Here is a 26,375-nt window from a genome sequence, read left to right as displayed (position 1 = left end):
GATCATCCGGAGGGACCGCATCAACCAGATTAGAGGAGGCATCGCCATCATCCACAGGAACACCATCCGCATCACGGCCAACACCGACGACACCCTCGCACCCGCCGAGCACCTGCACTTCCAGATCCACATCAACCCCAAGACCACCCTCAGAGGCACCCTCATCTACAGACCCCCGGGACCACGCACACAATTCTACGAGGACATCGCCTACTTCATCAGCCCGCACGCCCTCCCCTCCGCTGACTACATCCTCCTCGGGGACCTCAACTTCCACCTGGAGAACAACAACGACCGCAACACCACCACCCTGCTGGACAACCTTGCTAACCTCGGACTCAAGCAGCTGGTGACCACCCCCACCCACTATGCCGGACACACACTCGACCCCGTCTTCTCATCCAGCTAGGACATCGCCTTCAGACACGCAACCGGACTCCACTGGACGGGCCACAGCTGCGTCCACTTCAGCTTCAGAAGGACCATGATCCACCAACACCAGCAACGGGTTGCACGCAGAAGCTGGAACAAGATCACAGCCGACCAGCTCGCGACTTCCCTGAGCAAGAACCCACCCACCAGTGCAACAAACCCCAGCCAAGCGGCCACCAACCTCACGAAGTGGATCAGCGACTACGCAGACGACCTCGCCCCTCTGAGGACCCCGCCTAGCAGACCCGGCAGCAAGAAAGCCCCATGGTTCACCGACGAACTCAAGGGCTCCAAGAAGAACTGCAGAGCCCTTGAGAAAGCCTGGCGCAGAGACCCAACACCAGACAACATGACTGCCCTCAAGCTCGCCACCCGAAAACACCACCAACTGATCCACGCCACCAAGAAGACTGCATTCAAGGAACGACTGGACAACAACGCACACAACAGCAAGGAACTCTTCAACATCGTTAAAAAGCTCTCCAACCCCAACGCCGGAAACAACAACATCACCCCTTCGCAAGACCTCTGCAACTCCCTCGCCTCCTACTTCCACAACAAGATCGCGGACATACACAACAGCTTCAGCACTCAACCGACGCACGCCACGACTGAACCACCGCCCACCACCCTCCGCGCATGGACCTCGATCAGCACCGAAGACACCGTCTGCACGATGAACTCCATCCACTCCGGATCTCCGACGGCCCCCTGCCCCCACCAGGTCTTCAACAAGGGCGACGCTGTCATCGCACCCCACCTGCAGGACATCATCATCACCTCCTTCGACACAGCTACCTTCCCGGAGAGCTGGAAGCACGCCGAACTCAGCACTCTACTAAAGAAGCCATCAGCCGACCCCACCGGCCTCAAGAACTACCGCCCCATCTCGCTGCTCCCGTTTCCTGCAAAAGTCATCGAGAAGACAGTCAACAAGCAGCTGGCCGCCTTTCTCGAGACGAACGGATCCCTCGACCTCTCGCAGTCTGGCTTCCGGACCAACCACAGCACCGAGACCGCCCTGATCACAGCAACCGATGACATCCGAGCCCTACTTGACAACGGAGAAACAGCGGCCCTCATCCTCCTAGACCTCTCCGCGGCCTTCGACACTGTCTGCCACCGTACCCTAGTGCAGCGCCTCAGCAACGTCGGAATCCAGGAGAAGGCACTGGAGTGGATCATCTCCTTCCTCGCCGGAAGGACACAGAGAGTCCGCCTCCCCCCGTTCAGATCAGAACCCACCGAAGTCATCTGCGCCGTTCCTCAAGGCTCCTCGCTCAGCCCAACCCTCTTCAACGTCTACATGAGCCCCCTCGCAGCCATCGCACGCCAGAACAACCTCAACATCATCTCCTACGCCGACGACACCCAGCTGATCCTCTCCCTCACCAACGACCCCGCCACCGCCAGAGCCAACCTACACGAAGGGATGAAAGAGGTAGCCGAATGGATGAAGAACAGCGCCTGAAACTGAACTCGGACAAGACGGAAGTCCTCATCCTGGGATCCTCACCCTCCGCCTGGGACGACTCCTGGTGGCCCCCCGCCCTGGGCACCACCCCCAAGCCAACGGACCACGCACGCAACCTGGGCTTCATCCTGGACTCCTCCCTCTCCATGAACAGACAAGTCAACGCCGTCTCCTCGTCGTGCTTCAACATCCTGCACATGCTACGTAAGATCTTCCGGTGGATCCCCACCGAGACCAGGAAGACGGTCACCCAGGCCCTCGTCACCAGCCGTCTGGACTACGGCAACTCCCTCTACGCCGGAACCACCGCCAAACTCCAGAAGAGACTCCAGCGGATCCAGAACGCCTCAGTACGTCTCATCCTGGACATCCCCCGCTGCGACCACATCTCCGGACACCTGAGAGACCTGAACTGGCTCCCGGTCAACAAGAGAATCACCTTCCGTCTCCTCACCCACGCACACAAAGCCCTACACAACCAAGGCCCAGGATACCTCAACAGCCGCCTCAACTTCTACGCTCCAAACGCCAGCTTCGATCGACCGGCCACGCCCTCACCGCCGTCCCCCGCATCCGAAGAGCCACCACAGGGGGAAGGTCCTTCTCCTACCTCGGCGCCAAGATTTGGAACTCACTCCCGACCCACCTCCGCCTGACCCAGGACCACCTCACCTTCAGGAAGCAGCTCAAGACCTGGCTATTCGAGCAGTAGCGGACCCCCCTCCCCTAGCGCCTTGAGACCCTCCGGGTGAGTAGTGCGGTTTATAAATGCTTTGATTGATTGATTGATTGATTGATTGATCTTTTGTTGAGGCGATATCTGGGATTTTTAAGAGTTGTGTTTATCCTCCATTTCCCTTTCTGGTGACGTAATGGGAGGGAATTTTATTTTCCATGCGGATTGCCAAGATAGTCTTTGTTTTGTTCTCATCTTACACCCTTTATTGTTATGATTGTTTTTACATTTCTTTCCCTTTTCTTTTGGCTGCAAAGCGGTCTCTGATACAATCGGTGATTCAGAAGTAACTGTTCCCTGCTTCTCAGATATATGACTTGTTGTAGTTTGGTTTCTTTTCTGATCAAAGATTGGAAAGAATGAAATACTTTCTTTTATGTTGGTATAACTTGAAGACCCCTTAAATAATTTCCGGAGTGAGCAAATTTTATCCCCGAGGGGCACTTTAATTAATTATGTCTTTGTTGACAGCAGCCCTGGTGGTGTGCGTAGATCTTTGAATCTTTATTGAAGAGTATGATTTAGTTGGTGGAGAAGGTGCCATTTTTTGTTTTACTTCCCCATCTGTGTTTTCTAACTTCATTGGTGAAGCTTGTTTTTTTTTTCTTGAGTTGTTTTTCCCGGTTTTTGTTTACTAGGTATTGAAGAATACCTGTTTGGGTTTCCGGTATCTGATCAGAGTTGTCCATATAGTTTTCCATTAAAGCCAGTATAGATTCTAAAAAAGTTTGAAGAGTGAAAAGTGTACTAGATACTGTATCTTGTCTGTTGAGTGAGGGCAACCAATTGAACAACGGAAGGTCTGGTGACTGAGACGGATTTTCTTTTTGATCAGGAGTGTGGCTAGAGGTACTATTGAGTATCAACAGAGTCTCCGTTGTTGGTTCAAGAAAACTGTAAAAGTAAATAAATTAGTATTTATATCTGGTAGGGTAAAATCATTTACTGAAATTGCGAGCTGTATCTCCTCTGCCTTTTGTGGCTTTTGTCTTTGCCGTTCTGATGATTGATCTCCTTTCACATGTTCTATAGGGCAAATCCTTTCTTGTTGCTCTGCTGGAGCCCTATCATTTATTACTATTAAAGATTCATTCTCCATTTCGGAGAGCTTCCTCTGAATTTTCTCTTTGTCGATTCTTACCAGTGGGTTGCTTAATTTTAATAGGCTAGAGAACATTTTTGATATCCCAGTGGTTCCAGTTACTATTCCTGTATGAAAGGCTTTGCATTTGTGTTTAGTCAGGGGCTGTTCCGTGCCCAATCTTTTCATGTGGATAGTTCTAGTCCTAAGTTTCTTATATGCCAATTGCACCCAGTGGGGGCAGAGAAACACAAATCCACCTTTTCTCGGTATTAAAGTTTGCCCCCGACGGCGTCGGGAAGAGGTGTGGCGCCACGGCAAGGGCGACCGACTCTGGAATCCGGGGATCACGGCACCGGCGGCAGATTAGTTCAGCACCTTGTGACTCTGGGCAATAGCTTGCTTAATCTTCTAGACGGCTCCCAGCGCCTAGAGACCCTTACGGGTGATTGTGCGCTTTATAAATGTGGATTATTATTTCTAATTTGCCACCTCTTTTCCCTGACTAGGAGTTTAATGCTGTGGATATAACAGGCAACTGCAGCAGATGAAAACGAGTAATAATTCCAGTGTCTGTATCTGTAGCAGGAATGGGATCTCTCAACAGCACTAGTATATAACGGGTGATGAGTGAGTGGGGCCCCTCTGTAGCCCCACAGACCACACCCGAACTAACCGTGCCATCTCCGTAGGTCTCTGAAGGCCACTCTCAGCGGATGCTGACAGTCAGCTGCCGCACTTCCAGTCTCAGCAAATGGTGATGACAATGAGGGTGCCTCTAATGGCCTCTCTATGCAGCTTTTTAAATCGCTCTTGTGGCCGCACTCCTCCTCCCCACAATGTTTGTCTGATTTAGCAGGGGGGGTGTGCCAGGTCTTCTCAAATAGATGAATAAAAATAAAGATACCAGTCAAAATAATGTTTGAGAAATTCGAGAATATGGGAGTTATGGGGGGTGGGGGTGAGGCCGGGGCTAAAAGCAGGCAGGCAACAGACAGGCAGCAAACAGCAAACTATTGGCTGGTTCAAACCCCCGCTCCCCCAGCCCCCGTTAGTGGTTCTATGAGCTGGACGACACGCTGGATGCTCTAGGCTTGTCACCCCCCTCTGCCTCCGGATTCTCACCTCACTCGCAGCAGGTGGCTGTGGCTCAGTGCAGCTCAATGCTGCTCAATGCAGGAACGTTATGCGGCGATGGGTTGCAGGGAAATAACCGGCCGTAAGTTTGCCGGTCGCGGGTCAAACAGCAGCCCGGTCCGGCCCGAATGCTTTTCCCTCAGACTTGGGGCCTCATTAGGATTGCTGTTTTTCCGCTTCCTCCGGGCCGGCGGAAGTGTCCGCCGGCCCGGAGGATGTGGAAAAACCGCTGCGGAGCCTTCAAAGACCCCCCGCCGGATTAGGATGGCTGGGGGGTCAGGAAGACTGTCCGCCGCTTTTCCGCCGCGGTCGCTTTACGACCGCGTCGGAAAAGCTCTAATATGGAGGCGGTGTCTAACAGACACCGCCAGCCATATTAGGAAGGGGGTAAAAAGATGCCTTTCTGCGGCGGCTTCTCCGCCGTGGAAAGGGTGATGGGGGGTGGGGGGTGCACATGGAGGGTACCTATGGTACCCCCCTGCATTTGCATGCACAAAGCGGCAGGCACCGCGCGGTGAATGCAAATGCGAAGCATGCATTTTTAACATTGCGGCGGGTGCTGCTTCAAGCCAGGGTGGCGGTCACATCCTAATCTGCACGTAGGGACCGCCGCTGCCCCTGTGGACGGTCCTTCCTACTCTGGGGTGGCGGACGGACGAAGGTCCGTCCGCCATTCTAATGAGGCCCTTAGTAAGGTAATTCTTCAACGTGGGAGCAGACTACGGCCCAAAAACAAACACTGTTTGCCCGAGGCTCCATCCTTCGTGCTTCGTGCTCAGAAGCCTCGCCCAGGACGCTGCAATAATGCTCGCAAAGATACTCTCTCTGTCTATCTACATCGCCCTAAAATAGTGGTTTAATCAATCAATCAATCATGACACTTGTATAGCGTGCTACTCACCCGGAAGGGCCTCAAGGCGCTGGGGGCGGGGGGGTACGTTACTGCTCGAAGAGCCAGGTCTTGAGTTGCTTCCTGAAGGAGAGATGGTCCTGGATTAGCCAGAGGTGGATGGGGAGGGAGTTCCATGTCTTGGCTGCCAGGTAGGAGAAGGATCTTCCACCGGCGGTGGCTCTGCAGATGCGTGGAACGGCGGCGAGGGCAAGGCTGGTCGACCGTAGCTGGCGGGTGGGCGTGTAGAAGGTCAGGCGGTTGTTGAGGTACTTGGGGCCCAGGTCATGGAGAGCCTTGTGTGCTTGGGTGAGGAGTCTGAACGTGATCCTCTTGCTGACGGGGAGCCAGTGCAGGTCTCTCAGGTGGGCGGAGATGTGGCTGTGTCGGGGGATGTCCAGGACGAGTCGTGCGGAGGCGTTCTGGATGCGTTGGAGTCTTTTCTGAAGTTTGGCTGTGGTTCCGGCGTAGGGGGTGTTTCCGTAGTCCAGTCGGCTGGTGACGAGCGCCTGGGTGACTGTCTTCCTGGTTTCGGTGGGGATCCATCGGAAGATCTTTCGGAGCATGCGCAGGGTGTTGAAGCGTGATGATGAGAGGGCGTTGACTTTTCTGGTCATTGAGAGGGAGGAATCCAGGATGAAGCCAAGGTTACGTGCGTGGTCCGTTGGCTTGGGAGTAGTGCCCAGGGCAGGGGGCCACCAGGAGTCATCCCAGGCGGAGGGAGATGATCCTAGGATGAGAACTTGCGTCTTGTCTGAGTTCAGTTTCAGGCGGCTGTTCTTCATCCACTCTGCGACGTCTTTCATCCCTTCGTGTAGGCTGGCTCTGGCGGTGGCTGGGTCGTTGGTGAGGGAGAGGATCAGCTGTGTGTCATCGGCGTAGGAGACGATGTTGAGGTTGTGTTTGCGTGCGGTGGCTGCGAGGGGGCTCATGTAGACGTTGAAGAGGGTGGGGCTGAGTGATGATCCCTGTGGTACGCCGCAGATGACTTTGGTGGCCTTGGATTTGAACGTGGGAGGCGGACTCTCTGGGTTCTTCCTACGAGGAACGAGATGATCCACTCCAGTGCCTTCTCTTGGATTCCGATGTTGCTGAGGCGTTGCACTAGGGTGCGGTGGCAGACAGTGTCAAACGCTGCGGAGAGGTCCAGGAGGATGAGGGCCGCTGTTTCCCCGTTGTCGAGCAGGGATCTGATGTCGTCAGTGGCTGCGATGAGGGTGGTCTTGGTGCTGTGGTTGGCGCGGAAGCCGGATTGCGAGTGGTCAAGGGATCCGTTCGTCTCAAGGAAGGCGGCAAGCTGTCTGTTGATGGTCTTCTCGATGACTTTGGCAGGGAAAGGGAGGAGCGAGATGGGGCGGAAGCTCTTGAGGTCGGTGGGGTCTGCTGTTGGTTTCTTCAGGAGGGCGCTGAGCTCGGCATGCTTCCAGCTTTCCGGGAAGGTGGCGGTGTTGAAGGAGGCGATGATGTTCCGGAGATGGGGTGCGATGATGGAGTCGGCCTTGTTGAAGACGTGGTGGGGGCTGGGGCCGGTTGGGGATCCGGAATGGATGGTGTTCATCGTGCGGGTGGTGTCTTCCGTGCTGACCGGGGTCCAGGCGCAGAGGGTGGTGGTGGGGGGCGTAGGTTCGATGGTTGGGTGCGTGGTTGTTGCGCCGAAGCTGTTGTGTATTTCGGCGATCTTGCGGTGGAAGAACAAGGCGAGAGAGTCGCAGAGGTCTTGCCAGGGAGTGATGTTGTTCCCAAACTTTTTCTACCTGTGGCTCCCTTGACCTATAGGGCCTAAGACATAAATAAGATAGGAAGGTCAAACAGCCTGTGATTCATCTGACAGATGAACTAGGACCCATCCTATGTAGTCAAGGAGGTAGGAATGTTGTTTGATGAGATTCTTACTTTTAGCCACCAAATCACCGTAGTCATCAAGAATACCAGCTTCTGTCTTAGACAACTGAGAACAGCAGTGTTATTGCTTTCTCTAGTAGCCATACTGCATTGAACTAAACAGGGACCTGATGTGATTAAGACTTGACTATTGTCTAACACTGTCTATGTTGGAGCCACAAAGAAAGATATACAAAAAATCGAGCATCCAAACGATGTCTTAATTTAAAGACAATGGTCTCCCTTTTCTCAAACCCTGAATGATTTTCCTCGGCTCTTAGTTGCTTAGCGCCAAGACGCCTTCGGGCATTCGCGCGCTTTATAAATTGACAAATCAAATCAAATCAAATCAAATCTTAGAGTGCTAAATTTAAACTTCTTTATTCTGCCATCAGCGCATGGGTGGGCTTGCATCCAATTGGTGACAGGCTTTGTTTCCAAGTTTTTTTCAGGAATGTGTCCTTACCCTCCTCACATACCTACAAAATATCCTACCTTAAATTTAGAAATTAACTAACTGCTCATATATAGGTGTGCACCTGCACCCCCCCAGTATTGACTTAGATAAAGTAAGCCAAGCCTGCTCACACAAACCACTTACAAACTAAAGAAGAATGAAGGGCAATTGATCAAGGTTTTGAACAACCAGCTTTGGAACTTAGGGCCGCCACATGCTGGGAAAAGACAAGGAGACTCTTAAGTAATCTTTTAACCTACAACCTATCCAGAGACTGGTCAGTCTATGAAGCAAAAAACAGTTTTTACTAGAGCACGATTCGGTCTTTTACCAGGCCTGGATCATGAGATGCCTTTGCAGCCAGTAACAAAAACCACACGCTGCAGAGTATGTAAAAATAGAGAGGAACATATTACTCACTTAGTTTGTCTCTGCCCTGCGTTATTGGAAGAAAGAAGGAAGATATTAAAGAAACCCTTTAATAAACGGTGTATTTGTATATAGAGATCAGCAGTGACAGCATGTCTTAAATCGTCAAATTGCACTTTTACTAAGTTTCTAATACTTGTGACTAAATAACTGGATCTCTATGATCTCATACCAGCCTAAAATCACTGCAGATATTGGCTGAACTAATTAGATGAGGTGACTATATACTTACGGACAGAGAAGCTAACTTTGCATTTTTTCAATTAGTATTAATGAACTGAACGTGAGGGCCCTGTAGAAATAACATAGATGATCAGTATATATGGTCACTTGCAGAAACCTGGCAGATGGCATATTAAGATTTTTTAATTCATTTTAAAGTGTTATTTAAATGTACCTTATTATGTGCCTAAGTGTTGGTAAACTATTTTATTTTTTAAACATACTTTTTTGTGAATGTATATTTTAAGATTTGAATTAATCAACAATAAATGTACTTACCAAATATTATTATTACATGGTGGGAACTGTCCTAACCTAACTTCATGGAAAAAAATCTGAAAACAAATACTTTCGGAGAAATATTAATGTCCCTTTTGATGCATGTATAATACCCCTCCCTCAGTATGAGGGAGAGAGCCACAAACATCTCAACGGTCCATTCAAGGAAGTCAGCTTCTGAGTAATCTTCTAGGGATCCTGGCCTACCAACATGGGATTATCGTCTTGGTGTTGGATGGTAGTAGGGTTTTCAAATGAACTTTCCATCCAAACCGCAACAGTGCTACAGTGTGGCTTCTGTCACAAGCCTGTGCTTTACAACACATGTAAATAAGGAAATCTCTCCTCAGCAGCGCCCCCTCAAAGATAGCAAATATAACCATAATGCATCTGGCTTATGCATCTCAGTAAAGATAATTTAGTTTTAACTATGCTTTAATAGGCCAAGTGAGTAGGTGTTTCTTCAGGTTATCAGGAAACAAAGCTGTACTCTGAATGTTATTTTCAAGCAAAGAGATGAACCAAGATAGGAATGTGTTTAAAAAAAGACCAACTATTTAGAAGCAAAAAAGGAGGATTGAAAAAATGGAAAATAGTCAGATGAATGATATTTAATGTATCATGTGCATATCCACAGGTATCCTTAAACCACAAATTATTAATTTCATAAACCACATTGCCAACTAAGGGTGTAATTGCGGCGTCCGACTGACAACACAATTACAATGCGACCGCACATGGTGCGTTGCATACTCCCATTTGTCTATGGTAGCTTTTGCTTTGGCTTTAAACCTGCCATAGCACAAGCTCCTCCCATAGAGCAATGGGTCTATCTGTTCATCCCTGCACCTTGTGGCAGGCACCCTGAAGTGTCTGCCACGAGGTGCAGGGATTAACGGGGTGCACTATAGGAGTCCCCTCGGCCCTCAACTGGAGGCTGCAGGGTGAAGGGGGACCTGCTAGGGACTCCCAAAGTCCCTTTCTGGCAGACTTTCCATTTCAGAAAGCCTGTCGGAAACCAACATCTTAATCCCTACGGCAGAAACGCCCTCAATATGGATTACAGGCAGGCCTCCGACTGGCCGACGGGCTCCTTGAAGCCATCGGAATCCAGCTAGAATGGCCGACCGGTTTCACTTTCGACCGCCTGCATGGTAATGCAGCAGTCAAAAGTGAAACTTGCTATGAGACTGGGGGTTAGGGCCTACATTGTTGCTGACAACCTAATGATATTACTACCCAATTGAGTGGCCTTGATTTTTTCAATGTTTGAACAATTAAGCTTTGATTAGGCCTTTCAGAAACACAAGTGTATATCAAACAGGCAATATGTAGATTTGTGAGCAGGTGTCTCTTAACTATTTCCCTTGATCAAAATTGGGACCTGCCACTCCACCAGGTTATATACAACAACTGAAAAAACACACTGAGGTATTTCAGTAGGATTGGAAGCCTTAACCTGCAGGTTACATGCCACACAAAGCAAATTAACATCGTGACTAAACTGCAGCACTCTGGTAAAATGTGATATAATAGAAAACAAGTACAAGTGAGAGTGTGTGTGTGTGTGTGTGTGTGTGTGTGTGTGTGTGTGTGTGTGTGTGTCAGTGCCTGTTTGCTGCAGAGAGGCAGTGCACTTTTCTGTGGGTTGGACTTAAAGAACAGATTGGTCTTAAAGTACTAGTGCCCTGGGATCTGCAGTATCGGGGAATGCCTGGCTAAACAGAGTATGTAGGTTTCTGAGTAGTCAGTGGGTTGGGGAGCTAAGAGCTGGCTAGTTGGAGCAACTGTAGGTCGTGAAGGACAGGAATTTTTCTGCGGGAAATAGTGGTGTCTAAAGGAATGTGACACCCACTGAGGAGGCTATAAACGTGTATTGGTGCTCCAAGTCAACACCTGTTGGCTTGCAGAGTTGCTTTGCTGATATCTGAAAATCAACAGAGATGGTCATAGTAGTGGAAAAGATGCTTACAAGGACAGGATGTTAGGCTCTATGAGACAGGAGAGCAGGCCTCAAAGGTTCTGAGATCGGTCAGTGCCTGTGATTCTGATGGCTGACCCTAGGTCTATGATGGCAAGCAGAGAGTATGTGAGAGCTGACTGAGTAAGAATCTCGGAGGAAGATTAGGGTCTCTTTGGTACTTTGGGAGCCAGCAATGGGTTACCTGCTGTGGCCTAATGATGGTAAGTTCAGATGGTCTTAGATAAAGACGGAGCTTGGTAGAGTGAAGCTTCAGCAGAGTGGGGTTTAGTGCTGACAAAGGGAATCTGAGGAATACTTGTGTTTGCCTGGGGGCAGGGGAGGAGATACATGCAGCTGTGAGTTTTTAATAGTTGATTATTGGTCACTAAAGCCTGTCCAAGGGCCACCTTAGGGTGTTTCAGGATGAAGTGTGGTTCTGATAGTGGTCTATGAAGTGGTCTATGACTTATGTTTAGTTTTCTGAAGTGTAGCTTGACATCTCTAAGATACAGCTGGGGGTCTGTCAGGCACGGCCACATGTCTGTGATGTCTGGATGAGGATCTTTAAGGTGTAGTTGAGGTCATGTGCGGGCCTGCTAAGGACTACAGAGGTAACAGATAATCTGCTATAGCAATCTGAGGGGTCTTTCAGCAGCTTGCTAAGGGACTCTCACTATCCTCATTATTCGATAGTGGAATGAATGTAGGCCTGGGTGGCCTGTAAAGAGCCTTAAAGGTGAATTCTGAGATGAATGATTCTCTGGCAGGAGGCCAGTGCATTCTCTCCAAGCAGGCTTCTGCCAACATACCCTCACCTATTTAGAGTGTTGGGAGTAAAAATGACCCCAGACTAGGCGTTTGCTTCCACCCACTCTCTGGGACCACTGGAAAGAACAAAAGGGCCCGCTAGCAGGTGCACACCTTCAATGGTTCAGAAGGCTCCCTCTGTAGATCCATCACTTCAGGGTTTACTTTATATTACCCCTGTACTATATTTTAAGTAAGCTTGCATTAATTCTGCCTGGCTGTGCCTGTTTTGCGCTGAGAAGAACCTGCACTGTTGCTTTCTTTAATGTACCTGGTCTGTGTTTGAGGTAAATCTGGCATAGCTGCTGCATACGCTGTTCCTTGTTTTTTTTTAGGAAAGCTTGCACTGCGGCTGCCTGAATGATGGACATACTTTACATTTGTTTGCAATGTTATGTGACGTTATGTTGTTATGTTATTTTATGTTATGCTATGTCTGGGAGGATATTCTGGAGTGATATGGGTCCAGACAGTGCCAGGGCTTGGTCAAGAGGCAAGTCTTCGGTTTCTAGGGGAAATCAAGAACCGAGGAAAAGGGTGCCCTGATGTGCAGAGGCAGGTAGGACTCACGGTGTGCAGAGGGCATGCACCAAAATAGTATATTTCTCCTATTATCTTTGAGTGTATTCACAAAAATACTCCTTTACTTCTAATTTGCCAGGCAGGCAGTATTGAAAGTTATTAGTTAGACATTTTAACAAGATATGTAAATAAAAAAAAAATTGTAGGACACTGATTTAACGTAAAACTTCACCAGAATGACTTGGTAAGTTGTAGTCTTATTAATCGAATCTGGCTTTTTATATGTAAATAACCTTTTTTATGGTTTTAATTAGATTTGATGTAACATGCATAAATAATTGCACAGAATCAACTGTTAATCTGTCCCACTATAGTAATTGCAATGTGTCATGTGATGAATTGTTGTCAAAGGCATTTTTTCTTTCTTTTAAACTGTTGTTTGTAAATGTTTCTTTTTTTCTTGTCTGTACTTCCTGCTTTTATGGCTATATTAGCCGAAATAAAGTTGAACTGAACTATTAATCGAATAATGTATTAGTGACTATATTAGGCTTTCAGATGTTGGCCTTTAGTAGTATCGGTTGTTCACTCACTCCTATGTTAATGCAATTCATTCGTTATTATTTGACATCCAGTATTTAGGGTAAGCGAGGTAGAAAAAATAAAATGTGCAGGTGGCAATGTGGTCGATTTATAGACCTTACAATTTTGTTCACGACACATGACATATGTAATATTGTATATAGTTGGCAGCTTGTATTTATATCTCTTTACACTCCCTTAGTGTCCTACAGTTAATGTTTTGTTTTGGTTGCAGGTGGAACTCATTGCCTGAGCTAGAAATGAGAGAACACGACTTCAAGTATTTCGCATCATTAGCTTCGCCAAAGGTATATTATTTATTTAAATTGTGTTTTGCCTTTTCCTGCAGTTTGGACACGAATTTACAAAATGGTATATCTAGGCTCATGTTACAGATTCAGTTCGTGGTCATTTTTTGTTTTTACCTCGTTTATTTCTCTTGGAGTTGTGCCATAGTTTAGACCACACTCATTGCTGCAAATATCAGAGGTATATGGAAAGTACAAGAGGCCCTTTTACACTTAGCTCTTGTCAAACAGAGGCAAGTATGCATGATGTCCAACACGTAGAGCTGAATATTGCAGATTCTGTCATTACTCATGAGGGTTAGGAAGTGCATTAGAAGAGGGGAGATGACCCACTTTCACTGCAACTAACAACTGTCTTGGTAGAATGATATAACTGTATATATGGGAGGATTCGTTGAAATAGGATTAATTCGGCTTCCAATGTATTGTGCAAATATTAGGAGCTAATTTTGTCCTATTACACCCCTCACATCCAAGGTGGAAGAACCTTCCTTTCGATTACTACACACATTTTCATGTGGTGTGATACAGAAGAGCTGGCCTGCTTGATGTTAGTTTGTTTACATTGTTGGCCACAACAGAGGTGAATGATGATCTGTTCTACTAGCTCACAGGGTACTGCTGGTACACCAACAGGCTGTGGGGCATATTATCAAAGGGGTTTATCTCTGCGTTTTTGGCTTTAAAAGCCAAGAAAGCGGAGATAAAATTATCTCCCTATTACCTAGCTGTCTCTAACACCAGTTAGCGACAGCTAGTAGGAGATAGCGACCATCTTGGGCCCCACTTTGCATGTCAGTGATATTTATCACTAATGACATGCAAAGTGGGCGTGCCAAGATGTTAGCGACTGGAAACAGTCGCTAACATCGCTATCTCCTATTACCAACTTTTGGAGATATTCGCGCTAAGCGTGAATATCTCCAAAACCTAACACCTGCCCTGAGCAGTTCTTAGCCATCTTATCCAATGGGAGGTGGACAACATGGCTAAGAGCATTAGCTTGCTAATGCATGAATATCGCTGACTTGTCAGCGATATTCATGCATTGCGGACGATTTTTATCGCATTTGCGATAATACCAAGGTTTATCTGCGATAAAAATTGCCGCAGCTCAGCTGTAAATTATTGTCTCTAACCAAGCAATAGCGATAATTATCGCTATTGCTTGGTAATATGCCCCTGTATCCTAATGTGTCTCTGGTGGATGCTATCCACCAGGCTCAGATCCTGACTTCCCATCATTCAATTTAGAGGGCCGAACCTAGGTTTAGCTAGAGCCTAAAAATAAACTTTGTCAACTAGCCCCTTGAGCACACGTATGACCTCATGTGGCAAGAGGATAGAAGTGTCTTTCTGGGTGTATATGTGTGACATCTTAGGACCATGAACTAAAAGAGTTAATTAACTGCGATAGGTCCTGACATTTTATCACATCCTGTGGCTTTGGGGACCGAAAGAAAATATATTTGTTTATCAACTGCTGCTACGATGAATTCTGATGTGGAAAACGTCTATTCTTACTTGTTTTGAATGTGACACCGCTTATATTTAGTTGCCCAATTTGTGTGCTGCTAACTGAAATAAATGTAAATCCATAAAACTTTAATACGGAGCTTCAGGTAGCTGGGAAATACATCTGAAACCTACGCCTGCGTGCTGGAGCGTCCTGGGCCTTACAAAAGTGACCTTTCAGTTAAGTCTTTGGAGAAATTCGATTCGATGAACCTTTGTAGCTGACATGAAGCATTGAAAGGGAGTAAACATCAGCAATACAATTTAACTTGTGAAGCCTCTGTGACTCCACAATGAGGACCAGGACTCAATGAATATAATTAAAGGGTTTTATTTGTATTATCAGTCAATCCAGTCAATATGCAAGCCATATGCAGATTCAGTAGGTACACTAGTACAAAAAGTAAAGCAAAATACCTCATTTGGTTGCGACACAATAAAACGAGATACAGAATTGTGACAGCCACGAGCATATAATAGGAAATAAACCTGTACAGGTGTTTCATAGGGAAACTTAGAGAAAGGCAGTTTCTCGCCTCTACCCCTAAATCAATGAAGGATCATCTACCAAGGGTCTTTAGTTGGGAGCAATAGAATAGATAGGTGCATTGCTTTAATTGAGCCAGTGGTTTCGGGTGCTCAGCACCGGAACTTTATGATCAACACCAGCACTTGCGTACCAGCTAAGGGCAAATTCATTTTCAGGAGGCACGGGGAGATTAAGTGATACGCAGAGAAGCACAAGATATTGCTGACGACGAGATTCAAACCTTTTCCTCAAGCTCCGAGCTCGACAGCTCTGGCCATTACACCACACCCAATCCTCATTACAATACATTCTCTCCCCACTTTTAGGGTTTCATGGTGTCTGTTTTAGGTGGCACTTATTATTTTACAAATTAACCACTGGGTAGATGTCAGCATGATCAGACTTCAGTTTAAGTCCAAAAGAAAAGGAAATACGTGTTTAGCATGAAGCTTCACACCTCCAAGAATATGGAAAGCAGAGAGGTCCATACCCCTCAAAGTTTAAAAGAGATCTCCCCTAATGCCTAATTCTAAATGGAACTAACTCAAAGCTTTGAGAACACCAATATCAAATAAACATAAGATTCAAGTATGTTATGTCTGTTCACGCTACCAGCATCCCATCAGAACCTGTTCATTTGCTTCTGCAACATAGCTTTGAATTCCTAACACATCCACTAAACTGCAGTTCTCAGCCTTAAACACCTTGCAATTCTGGTACACAGTGAACAGAAAACTTATTTCCATCATTGTTCCTCCAGGTTCACTGCCAAGTCTCTCCCAAGCCTCTCATTCAGCTGTCTAATACAGACAATAAACCTTTCAGTAGCTAACATAAATCATGCTAATGAACCTGCAAGGGAAAAAGGGAAAATATTCTGGCAAAGGAAATACAGTTTCAACTGAGGACTACTTAAATGAGCATTTGAAGTGCATTTCTAATACATGGTTATTTATACACACTTGCAAGTTTAAAGGAACTGTAAAACATGAGCAAAGAATACACTTACATATGCAATATAATTTGAAGTGTAAGTGCAAAATGTAATAAAGAATACACCATTTATGTTTCAACTAAACATTAGTGCACGCCTATATGCAAATCTCTGTGTTCTACTGTGAACACATTTCAGTAATGCATTTAAATGTTTTGCTCATGTTAATAAAATTTAGGGCACACAGTGAATATAATGTCAGGTACACATATATAATTGCATCTCTTTGTGGTGTAAGGGTAAAGTCTAAATTATGCTGCTCCATAAGTGTACAGTAAGTAACTGGGATGCCAAAGAGAGACTATTGTAAGTCCCTTAATACCGTGAACACATCGTTTAACGTGAGGCATCGCCTCTGATGCAGTAGTACTGTGATTATCCAGCTAAGAAACTGCACCTGCAATGGAAGCTGTAAACATCTGCCTTTGCCGTGTTGTTCCCAACATCTAGTGCTTAATTTGATCAGATGATTGCTAGTGGGGGCACCAGCACTCAATTCTGGGGACAGACACTTATTTTTCCTCACCATACATTTTCCGAGAGCAAGCGTGAGAAAACTACACAAAAGGGGGAAAGAAGGTGGAAGAGAGACAGAAAGAATGTCACAGAAGGAGAAAGCAGGAACCTGCACAAGGGAAATAAATGAGCAGGGTGTGTCTGGTTGTATAATAAAGCAGCAGGAGGTGGATTTCACACCACTCACTCAACTTAGCCAACATTTAACATGGGCTTCTGAGCAGAGCTTTGGGCTCCAGCACTTATTCCTCGACAAATTTACCCCTGCCACCAACCTGGTCCCAGAGCTGGTGGTCACCTACCCTAGTTCCAGATGATAAACCAGCTCATACCCAAATTCAAATTCAAATTCAAATATAGCTTTATTCAATTTTAGCAAAGGAAAATCATAAAAGCACATTTAATACAGAATAATAAAATGAGTTCAAAACTCAAGCGTAAAACATCAAATTTGGGAATAGAAGAAAAAGTATAAGATTATACAAATTATGGCTGTCGGGGATCAGAAGTCAGTCAATTCATAGACGCTCTGCACCTTACTGCAAATTTCAAAAAGCTAGCAGCTGCAGTAATTGTAAGTTCATCTTCGAGCATGTATAGCTTGAGTAAGGCTGGCCTACACTGTCTTAAGCCCCACAGTTTCAAGAGTGGGAGGAGATGTTTCTTTCTGCCCCAGTCATAAAATTTGCAAAATAAAAGGGCGTGAATGTTGGATTGCTTGGAAACATTGTCACAAGGACAGACCACCAGAGTAGTAGACCAGTCATTTATGGTGGGGAATGTTAGTAGACGGTAAAAACAATCCGTCCTCATCCTTGTTAACAACATTCTCGTGTAGGTTGAAAGAGTCGGGGAAAGATAAAAGGGAATACCAACATCATAAAGTAAGAGATTGTGGTAAGCAATCGATGATTTATTACCTTCGAGATAGGAGCGCCTGTCTACGAGTAGACCTAAACAGCGAGCCTTAAGGTCCTTTTTAGGTCTCGCCTGTCGATGCGCATGCGCATCGAGCAAGCGAGACTATGGGGGCTTATCCACTCTTTGTCCAACTTGCAAGGAATCGTGGCGATTCCTTGCAGTGCCCGTGACTTTTAAGCTCAATGCGCATACGCATTGAGCTTAAAAGCGCGTGCACATGCCCCCAGCCGCCTGCCTTGCCTACTCTCCCGCCCCCTCACTTCTTGATTGCACGGCCGCTAGGCCGTGCCTCCCCTACTCTCCTCCTCTTACTCTCCTCCCCTCGCCGTCTGTTCCCGCACTCCTCCCACACCCCCGCTCCGCCCCCTCCCCTGCCTGCCATGTCGCGTCGCATTTCTCCTCCCCCCTCCCCCAGCACGCGACGCCTTCCTCTTCTCCGCGGTGATTGCACAGCCCCTTGTGTTCAGGGGTTGCTTTGCTTGTTTCTGACTCCCTCTCGCCCTCTCTCATTCTCATTTCTCTCTAAACGTCTTCCCGTCTCTCTACTTCTCTCTCTTCTTTCTCCCTCTTCTGTTTCTATACTTTCGCTCTCATCCGTATATGCATTTCTTTCTCCTCTGCCCGTTACGTCTTTCCTTATCTCTTCTCCTATTTCATTTCTCGCTGCACCCTCCCCTGCTCCCCCTCCCTCTCCCGGCCCCTTTCTCTTGCAGAAGAGGATGTGACTTCCTTCCAGGTGAGTGGCTGACCGATACCCCGAGTGTGCCTGACCCCTGACGCGCCGTTGCTGGATGGAAGCTTCCGGTCCACGCCCGTATATGTTCCACTGTCCACGGTTCTGCTCTGATTTTGCATGTCATAAGAGTTTCCCGGTTCACGAGCTTCTGTGGCTGCTAAGGAAGATGATGCTATCAGCTGGCACACACTACTCTCCCGTCCCGTCTCTGGCTCTCAGGGGCAGGTGCACTCCCCACTTCTGCACTAAAAGCTTCACTGTGACCTTACAAACATTGTCTCCCGTTCACCAAACTTCTAGTGGTGGCAGCGGTGATGATAATACGCTCTCCTTGACCTTTTCTGAATTCAGTGGGATCCACCCTCTTCCACCCCCTTTCGCTTTACAACAGGTTATTTGCTGCAAACGACTTTGAGGGCAGGAAAAAGGGAAAAAACGACAGAAAGTTTTGTCTTATTTGCCTGCTTCTTATTTGTGGCAAGCTTGTCAATCTTGTGTTTATCCCTCCCATGGAGAACAGCCTTTTCACCTACGTCTTCACTGCTTGCTTTTCAAGAACTATTTTTTTCTTTTGAGTTAAGCACTCCATTGAGAGTGCATGTGTTTCCCAGCTGTCTCTCTCGTGCACTTCTTTCCCTTGCGCTCTGTTTTGCTCTCTGTTGCTGATATTCTTCTCCCTGTCTCTCCATGTTGCGCTCGTCTTGTGTACTCCAACCCCGTTGCTTTCTCGCTCATGTGCTTTTTCCCCATGTTGCTCTCTTTCACTCGGTTGCTCCTCCCAGTACTCCTCATTGATCTGTCTCTATGTTGTCAGCCGCCCCCACCCACGCCCTTTGTTTTGCTTCCCTCCACCCTACCCTCTATGTTGCTTCCTCTCACTCACCTGTGGCACCATGTTCCTTTTGTCAAACCAGCTGTGCTCCTCCGTGTTGCTTCCACTCCCTGTGTTACTTCTTGCCTCCCCATCCCCTGATGTTACTTCTGCACCCCTTGCTCCCCCCACCCGCTTTAAAAAATACCTTGCACGTTTTTTTCTGTTTAGGTACAGTTGTAACCTGGATCTGGGATTATATACCGCAGGCTAAAGCATTGGCAAAGCTAATAGGTTACCAACGCTTGACATGTTACCTTTGCCAATGTTTCTTTACTGAGATCAGGTGCAGAATAGACTGCGCCGTGTGCAGAAGAGGAAAAGTCTCGGGTATCAGCCGTTACCATTGTTCATTCGTAATCTACGTCCATTTGTCCAAGGCTCCCTCAGCTCACCTGTGCTTCCCTATTAGCAATCACCTTTCCCTTGGCCCTGAGACCACACCAGGAATGCATGGCCTGCCCCTGTCATCATCAATGGAGTTTCACAGGAGCAGCACTTGCTTTTCGTCCTTTACTTCAGTGCTTTCATGAACTCTGACCCATAGCCTCCCATAGGCACCCAGGTGCTCAGACAGTATTAGTTTCATAGTGTAACAGTAGGCAATGCCATTAGAAGGATTTTTGTTTAGATAGGTATTGCAAAGGGTCACTATAGGTATAATGAATACAACTTTCAAAGACATATTGTCCAGAGCTGCCAGGTTTCCCAGGTCCAGGTCCTCACCCTCACTCACCCTCAACTCCTCACCATCACTCACCCTCACTCACCCTCACTCACCCTCACCCTCACCCTCACTCACCCTCACCCACACTCACCCTCCCTCAACCCCTCACCCTCACTCACCCTCAACCCCTCACCCTCACCCTCAAACCTTCACCCTCAACCCCTCACTCACCCTCACTCTCACTCACCCTCACTCAGCCTCAACTACTCTCACTCACCCTCAACCCCTCACCCTAACTCACCCTCACTCACCCTCAACACCTCACTCACCCTCACCCTCACTCACCCTCAACACCTCACCCTCAACCTCAACCCCTCACCCTCACCCTCACTCACCCTCACTCACCCTCACCCTCACTCACCCTCACTCACCCTCACTCTCACTCACCCTCAACCAATCACCCTCACTCACCCTCAACCCCTCACCCTCACTCACCCTCACCCACCCTCACTCACCCACAACCCCTCACCCTCACACAGTGCAATAGGTCTCAGACCATTTCAGTTAGAGCTTTAAGAAATGTTTATGGCTTTTTTTATTTGTAATTCTTTAGCATTGGCTACAGGAAACAAAAATGCTAAACATTTACAAAAAAAACCCATAAACAATTCTAAAAGCACTAACTCTAATGGTGCGAGACCTATTGCATTTCCAATGCTTGTTAGAAATGGTTTGGCACATAGTCGGGTTGACGTATAAATTAGCCAAGTCCAACGATATTAAAAATTTCTGTACATAGGCAAGCCAAGGTATTTTTCTTGAATCAGTTAAGGCCATACAGTCCTTAATTACGTCTTGGTTAAGCACCGTTTTTTCCGAGGACCATACTTTGTGCCATAGCAGAATTGGTGCAACTTTGATTGTATCCGAGATATGTACCCGGGCGAGCTCATTGTGACAGACTGTGGTAGAAATAGATCGAGGAACAGCCAGCAAATATCTTAAGAATGCGTTCTCGCTGGTTTGTATCTCTCCACAGTCCGCCAGACCCCAGATACCAGCTCCATATGTTGCAGTGGAGACGCATTTAGCTGCAAATATGTCCAACAAAATCCTAACCGGTTTCCCACCTAGTTTTGTGGCGAATTTCTTTAAGGCACCAATTTGCCTGATAAAAGCCAAGTTTCGAGTGTGGACAGCATTTTTCCATGAGCCTGTACTACTAAAAAGTATGCCCAGGTAAGTGAAAGTTTTCGTGAGGCTGATCTTGGATGCATCAATAAATGTATTGCAAGAAATGTTCTTTTATTTACTGCAACACATAGTAAAAGTTTTGCTTACATTAATCTTAAGACCTCTCACACCCATGAATGTTGAAAAGGCTGACAATGCTTTTTGAAGCCCTAATTGGGTCCTGGACATGATGACAGCGTCGTCCGCGTATAAAAGAATTGGAACTGCGAGGCCATTTATTTTAGGATAATCAACATCTAGTTTGGCCAGGCAATCGGCAACACTGTTAATATACAGGTTAAAAAGAAAGGGGGCAAGGATGCAACCCTGCCTGACCCCCTTTTTGATAGGAAACTTGCTCGTACAGGTTCCATCCTTTCCATAGCGAACCTTGGCCCCGGCTCCTCGGTATAGTTCTTTTATGAAGGCAAGTATGTTGGAATCAACTCCCATATCAGTGAGGGTAGACCAAAGTATACTGTGGTTCAGGCAATCAAAAGCAGAGCTTAAGTCCACGAAAGTCATATATATATTGCACCTTTTTGCCATCACATATTTGTCGATGATCAGAGCTAAGTTTAGGCATTGTTCCACTGTCCCGAGGCCAGAAACGAACCCATATTGGAATTTAGACAAAATGTTATTTCCCTGAGCCCATGATTGCAATTGGTTCAGCAGGACTCTCCCAGCCACCTTCATCATGGAGTCCAATAAGGAAATTGGTCTATAGCATTTTGGGTCCATTCTTTCGCCTTTTTTAAAAATGGGTATTATGATCGCTTCTTGCCAGGTTGCGGGGAATCCTTTGTGGGTGTAGGAGTTGAGGACATTTGTAACAATTGGTGCCCACAGTTGAATATTATTTCTAAATAGGTCTATTGGAATTCCGTCCGGGCCGGGGGCTTTGGCATTAGAGCTTTCAAGAATGGCCAATTCCACTTCTGAATGGTTAAAGTAGATGGAAAGCGGGAACAACTCTGTGTGGTTGCTTTGCGGCTCATTACTCTCCGTTGGTGGAGTTTCAAGGTTAAGTGGTTCAATCTGGTCATCTAATTTATACAGTTCGGTGAAGTGATTTATCCAAACTTCTTCCGTGATGGCAATTTCTATGAGGTCTGTTGGCCTATCACTGAAAAAGGGGGCATTGACCTCCCTCCAAAAGGCTGTATTGTCTCTTAAAGTGCTTGCTTTTAACAAAGCTTCCCAGGCAGCCGTTTTCAATTCCTTTTTCCTGTTTTTAATTGCCTGTTTATAAGCAGCACGGGCGGATCTTATTTCCACCCGTTTTTTTGGGGATTTATTAAGGGTAGCCTTCAGAATGTTATGAGTGTTGGAGCACTCGTGGTCAAACCAGCCAAAGCTCTTGGACACGTTTTTTTTAATTATAATTTCTGGTCGAATTTTTCCTGATTTGTAAGGCGATTTGGTCAAATGCAAGGATAATTTCATCTGGATTGGGAGGGTATTCTATGCAAGACCGAAAAAGATCAGGGTCAGATTTGATCAGATTTTCAAGGAATTTCGATGTGTCAATTTTTGCCCATTTTATAATGTACCCATTTCTCGATGAAAGAGATATAGAGTGTGAGTAAAGATTTTCTATGTCGCTCCCAAGCTTGTTTCCACTAGAAGGGGAGTATATTTTGGCACTAATAGGATAGTGATCGCTCAGAACCAGCTCCTCTCTCCTGATTTCTCGGGCGTCGCCATGATAACTGTTAGACAAGAGGATGAAGTCTATTGTCGTAAGCGATCCCCTTCCATGAAATGTAGGTTGGAATTCAGTCGGGGGCACTGTTAAGTCATTGAAGAAGCCCAGATCCCATTCATGTAGTAAGTTGTTCAGTTGGGATGCCATAGTTGAATGTTCAAAATGGGTAGTATGTTCACCATTTGGGGCTCTTAGGTCACAAACCCTAGTTTCACTGTGTGGGCATAGATGACAATTAAAATCTCCTAATATGACTAAACGTCTATCTGAACAGGACCCTCCCATACCCTTCTTTATAAGTTTGGAAAGAAACTCTATAAATTTTGGTTGGTCGTCTCTCTGTGCGCTATTATATAGATTTATGATGAGAGAACTGACAGCCTCCTTCCCAGACATTTTGAAGGCCTGTAGGGAGGGACCAAAAGACTTTGAACTAGGATCAGATGAGGCGAGCTCAACGCATTCTAAAGATACATTGAGTCTATTTGAAACATAGAAGCAAAGACCTCCCGAAGGTCTACCTCTGTTTGACTGGATGGCTGGGGTAAAGTGTGTACTGTAGCCATCCAAATCAGTAGGTGTCAGGTCCCAACATTCCTGAAGCGCTATGATGTCAAAGATGTTTATATAGTTCAAGAAGGTTGGGTCCTTTGCTTTGTTTGAAAGACCGGCTATGTTCCAAGTTAGAATGGACATATATAGGTTAGGGTCAGAGTGATTTGATGGGCAGTGAGGATGGCTTAAATCAAAAATTGAGGGTAAAAGGGGGGCCAGAGATTCATCAGTTTGTGCGATCGCAGGCCCAGGAAGGGACATGTTAGTGAGACCCAGAATGAGTTGTTCCAAACCAGGTTCCCCAGATAGACTTGGAGATGACCCTAAGCTATCAGGAGACGGGGGGGTTTTAGTCTTGTTCTTAGGAGATATTTGGTTGCTTGATGGTCAGTCAACCATTTCTAGGGGTGAAAAATAATTACTAGTTGGTGCCCCCCTCCACCCCTCTGCATAGGGTTGCTCTCTTCTTGGGTTCCAAGGATAATGATCCCAGTCCCTCCTCCTATTACGTGTATCTACTTGCGACCAGCTCCAACCTGGAGATTGGTTCCAACTAAGAGGATAATCTTGTTCATGAGGAAACCTTGGAGGATAGAAAAAGGACAGACGATTAGTGTCTATACCTCCCTTTCTCTCCAAGGTCGACCAGGAACATATATATCTGACTGTCTCTGGATCATCAAAATTAATGATAATGCAGTCCCCCTGTATTCTTTTCCTTGTTTCCCCAATCCAGGGAACCCTACATACCATGGAGAGTCTACTCTTAAAATGTGAAGGAAGGGGTCTGTTAATATTAAGCTATTGCATGACTTTATTTTTTAGGGACCAGGTGGATTCACTCGTATTTTCCTCCAGTTCTGGGACCGCCGTGAGGATCACAGTGTAGGGGCTTGCCTCTGGAGGAAGATGGATTGGCCTCTTTGGTCTACCTGGGTTGTTAGTGGTATCATCAGCCTGATGGACAACCAAAGGTTTGGGGGAAGGGGGCTTTGATTTAGTTTTAGGAGGGTCGGCGATTGTTACTGGCTTTCCCTGTACTTGCTTAGTGGTGCCCTTGGTGTCTGTTTGGATCGCTTGTGTGATGGTAGGAGTTTTGGGGGTTTTACCTGTGGGTAAGGGGATTTTATGTGTTAAGGATGGGGGTGCAGGTTTCTGTACAGTGACTGCCTTAGTGTGATTGGCGATCGTGGGGGCTGGATGGGGCTAAAGTGGTGGTAGGAGGTTTTAAATGGCTAGTATGGTTAATTAGTCTGGCAATTTGCTTCTCGATGTTATTTAAGGATCGTTCGATTGCTAACAGTTGAGATTTTATGAGATCCTTAATTGTGGCTAGCACTTGTGCATTAAGCTCAAAGTGGTTTATATTGCCAAAAGCATAACCCCTCTGAGCATCATCCAGCGATGCAACTGTTACAGAGGGGTCATCCACATTAACAGGTAAGGAATTAGTAGCGTTATTTTGATGTTTGGTACGGGGGGATTTTTTGGACCTTGTGTGCTTTGGTGGACAGTTCTGCTTGTTCTTAACTACTGGCCTTGTGCTATCTTGTTTGGGAATGGCACCCTCCCTTGACTCCTTATCAGTTTTAGTAGGAGAAACTACTACTAAAGATGGCGACTCTATCTGGGGTTGCGACTCTATCAGGGTTAACGGGGCCGTTTGAGTGGGACTAATCTCCAGAGTCGGTGTTTTCTACAGATCTTCCAGGGTGACTTCCCCTAGAGATAGGTGAGTGACAGATAGGTCAACACTCATTGGGATAGTGTGTAGTTCTGCACGAATGTCTAGCAAAAGTGGGGCATTAGTTTCTTGTTGGATAGGTGTTTTGGCTAAAGCAAGAAGGCCCATTGAGGATCTTCGTGCTGCAGCAAGGGCTTGGGAAACACGTCTTTCCAAGAGGACAATCCCTTGGTTGATTGCATCATTTGCTTTTGTGATAAATTGGTCAATTGGACCAGTAACCTGGCCCAGACCTTGAGCAGTCTTACTCCTGCTGCCCCTTGTGGTCATGGTAACGCTGTAATACACGTTGATAGGGGGGCGTAGTGGTGATGGCAAAGGGTTACCAGGATACAGGTCGAAGTTCAGAGGGCCAGATGAAAAGGGGTAGGCCCAGACCAGACTTGTTCAGGCTTGAACTGGCTTAAACGGGCCCGCCCTTTGCCCGGGCTTCGCCCCGGGCTGCGACCCGCTCGCGTCCCGCGATGCGCGTTTAAGGCCCTGCTTAAATGTCTGTGAGGTGAGGGGGGGCGGGGCACTGGGAGGGGGCGCGGCTCACGCGGGAAGAGGAAACAGCTGATGTTATTGACGCTGTACCTCGCAGTCCCGGGGCCGCGCCTCTCACCTCCTCTGCGGCCTCGCGGTGGTTGTCTCCTCCCTCTGGGTCACGATGAGCTTGGCAGATGAACGGCTACTCCTGTAGCAATGGCAGGTCAGAACTTGCAAACGCTGGAACAACCTCAAAGGCGAGCGGCTCCCGCGAAGCGGGGGCCGCGAGAGGTTAAATACGCCTTGTTGGGGGCGGGGCACTGGGAGGGGGCGCGGCTCACGCGGGAAGAGGAAACAGCTGATGTTATTGACGCTATACCTCGCAGTCCCGGGGCCGCGCCTCTCACCTCCTCTGCGGCCTCGCGGTGGTTGTCTCCTCCCTCTGGGTCACGATGAGCTTGGCAGATGAACGGCTACTCCTGTAGCAATGGCAGGTCAGAACTTGCAAACGCTGGAACAACCTCAAAGGCGAGCGGCACCCGCGAAGCGGGGGGCGCGAGAGGTTAAATACGCCTTGTTGGGGGCGGGGCACTGGGAGGGGGCGCGGCTCACGCGGGAAGAGGAAACAGCTGATGTTATTGACGCTGTACCTCGCAGTCCCGGGGCCGCGCCTCTCACCTCCTCTGCGGCCTCGCGGTGGTTGACTCCTCCCTCTG

The 26,375-nt window shown here is 47.2% G+C and overlaps 1 protein-coding gene across 1 annotated transcript in view; it reads left to right on the top strand.

The window, feature by feature from the left end:
* Positions 1–26,375, top strand: part of WDR64 (WD repeat domain 64) — a 2,246,160-nt gene that overhangs the window by 2,040,716 nt on the left and 179,069 nt on the right. Inside the window, exon 32 of the mRNA XM_086925751.1 lies at positions 13,127–13,199. Within this exon, the coding sequence (XP_086781877.1) occupies positions 13,127–13,199 (73 nt within the window). The remainder of the gene's footprint in view (positions 1–13,126; positions 13,200–26,375) is intronic.

The sequence above is a fragment of the Lissotriton vulgaris genome, chromosome 6 (assembly GCF_964263255.1).
Source record: "Lissotriton vulgaris chromosome 6, aLisVul1.2, whole genome shotgun sequence".
Classification (NCBI taxonomy): Eukaryota; Metazoa; Chordata; class Amphibia; order Caudata; family Salamandridae; genus Lissotriton; species Lissotriton vulgaris.
This window is presented reverse-complemented; position numbering and strand designations above follow the sequence as displayed.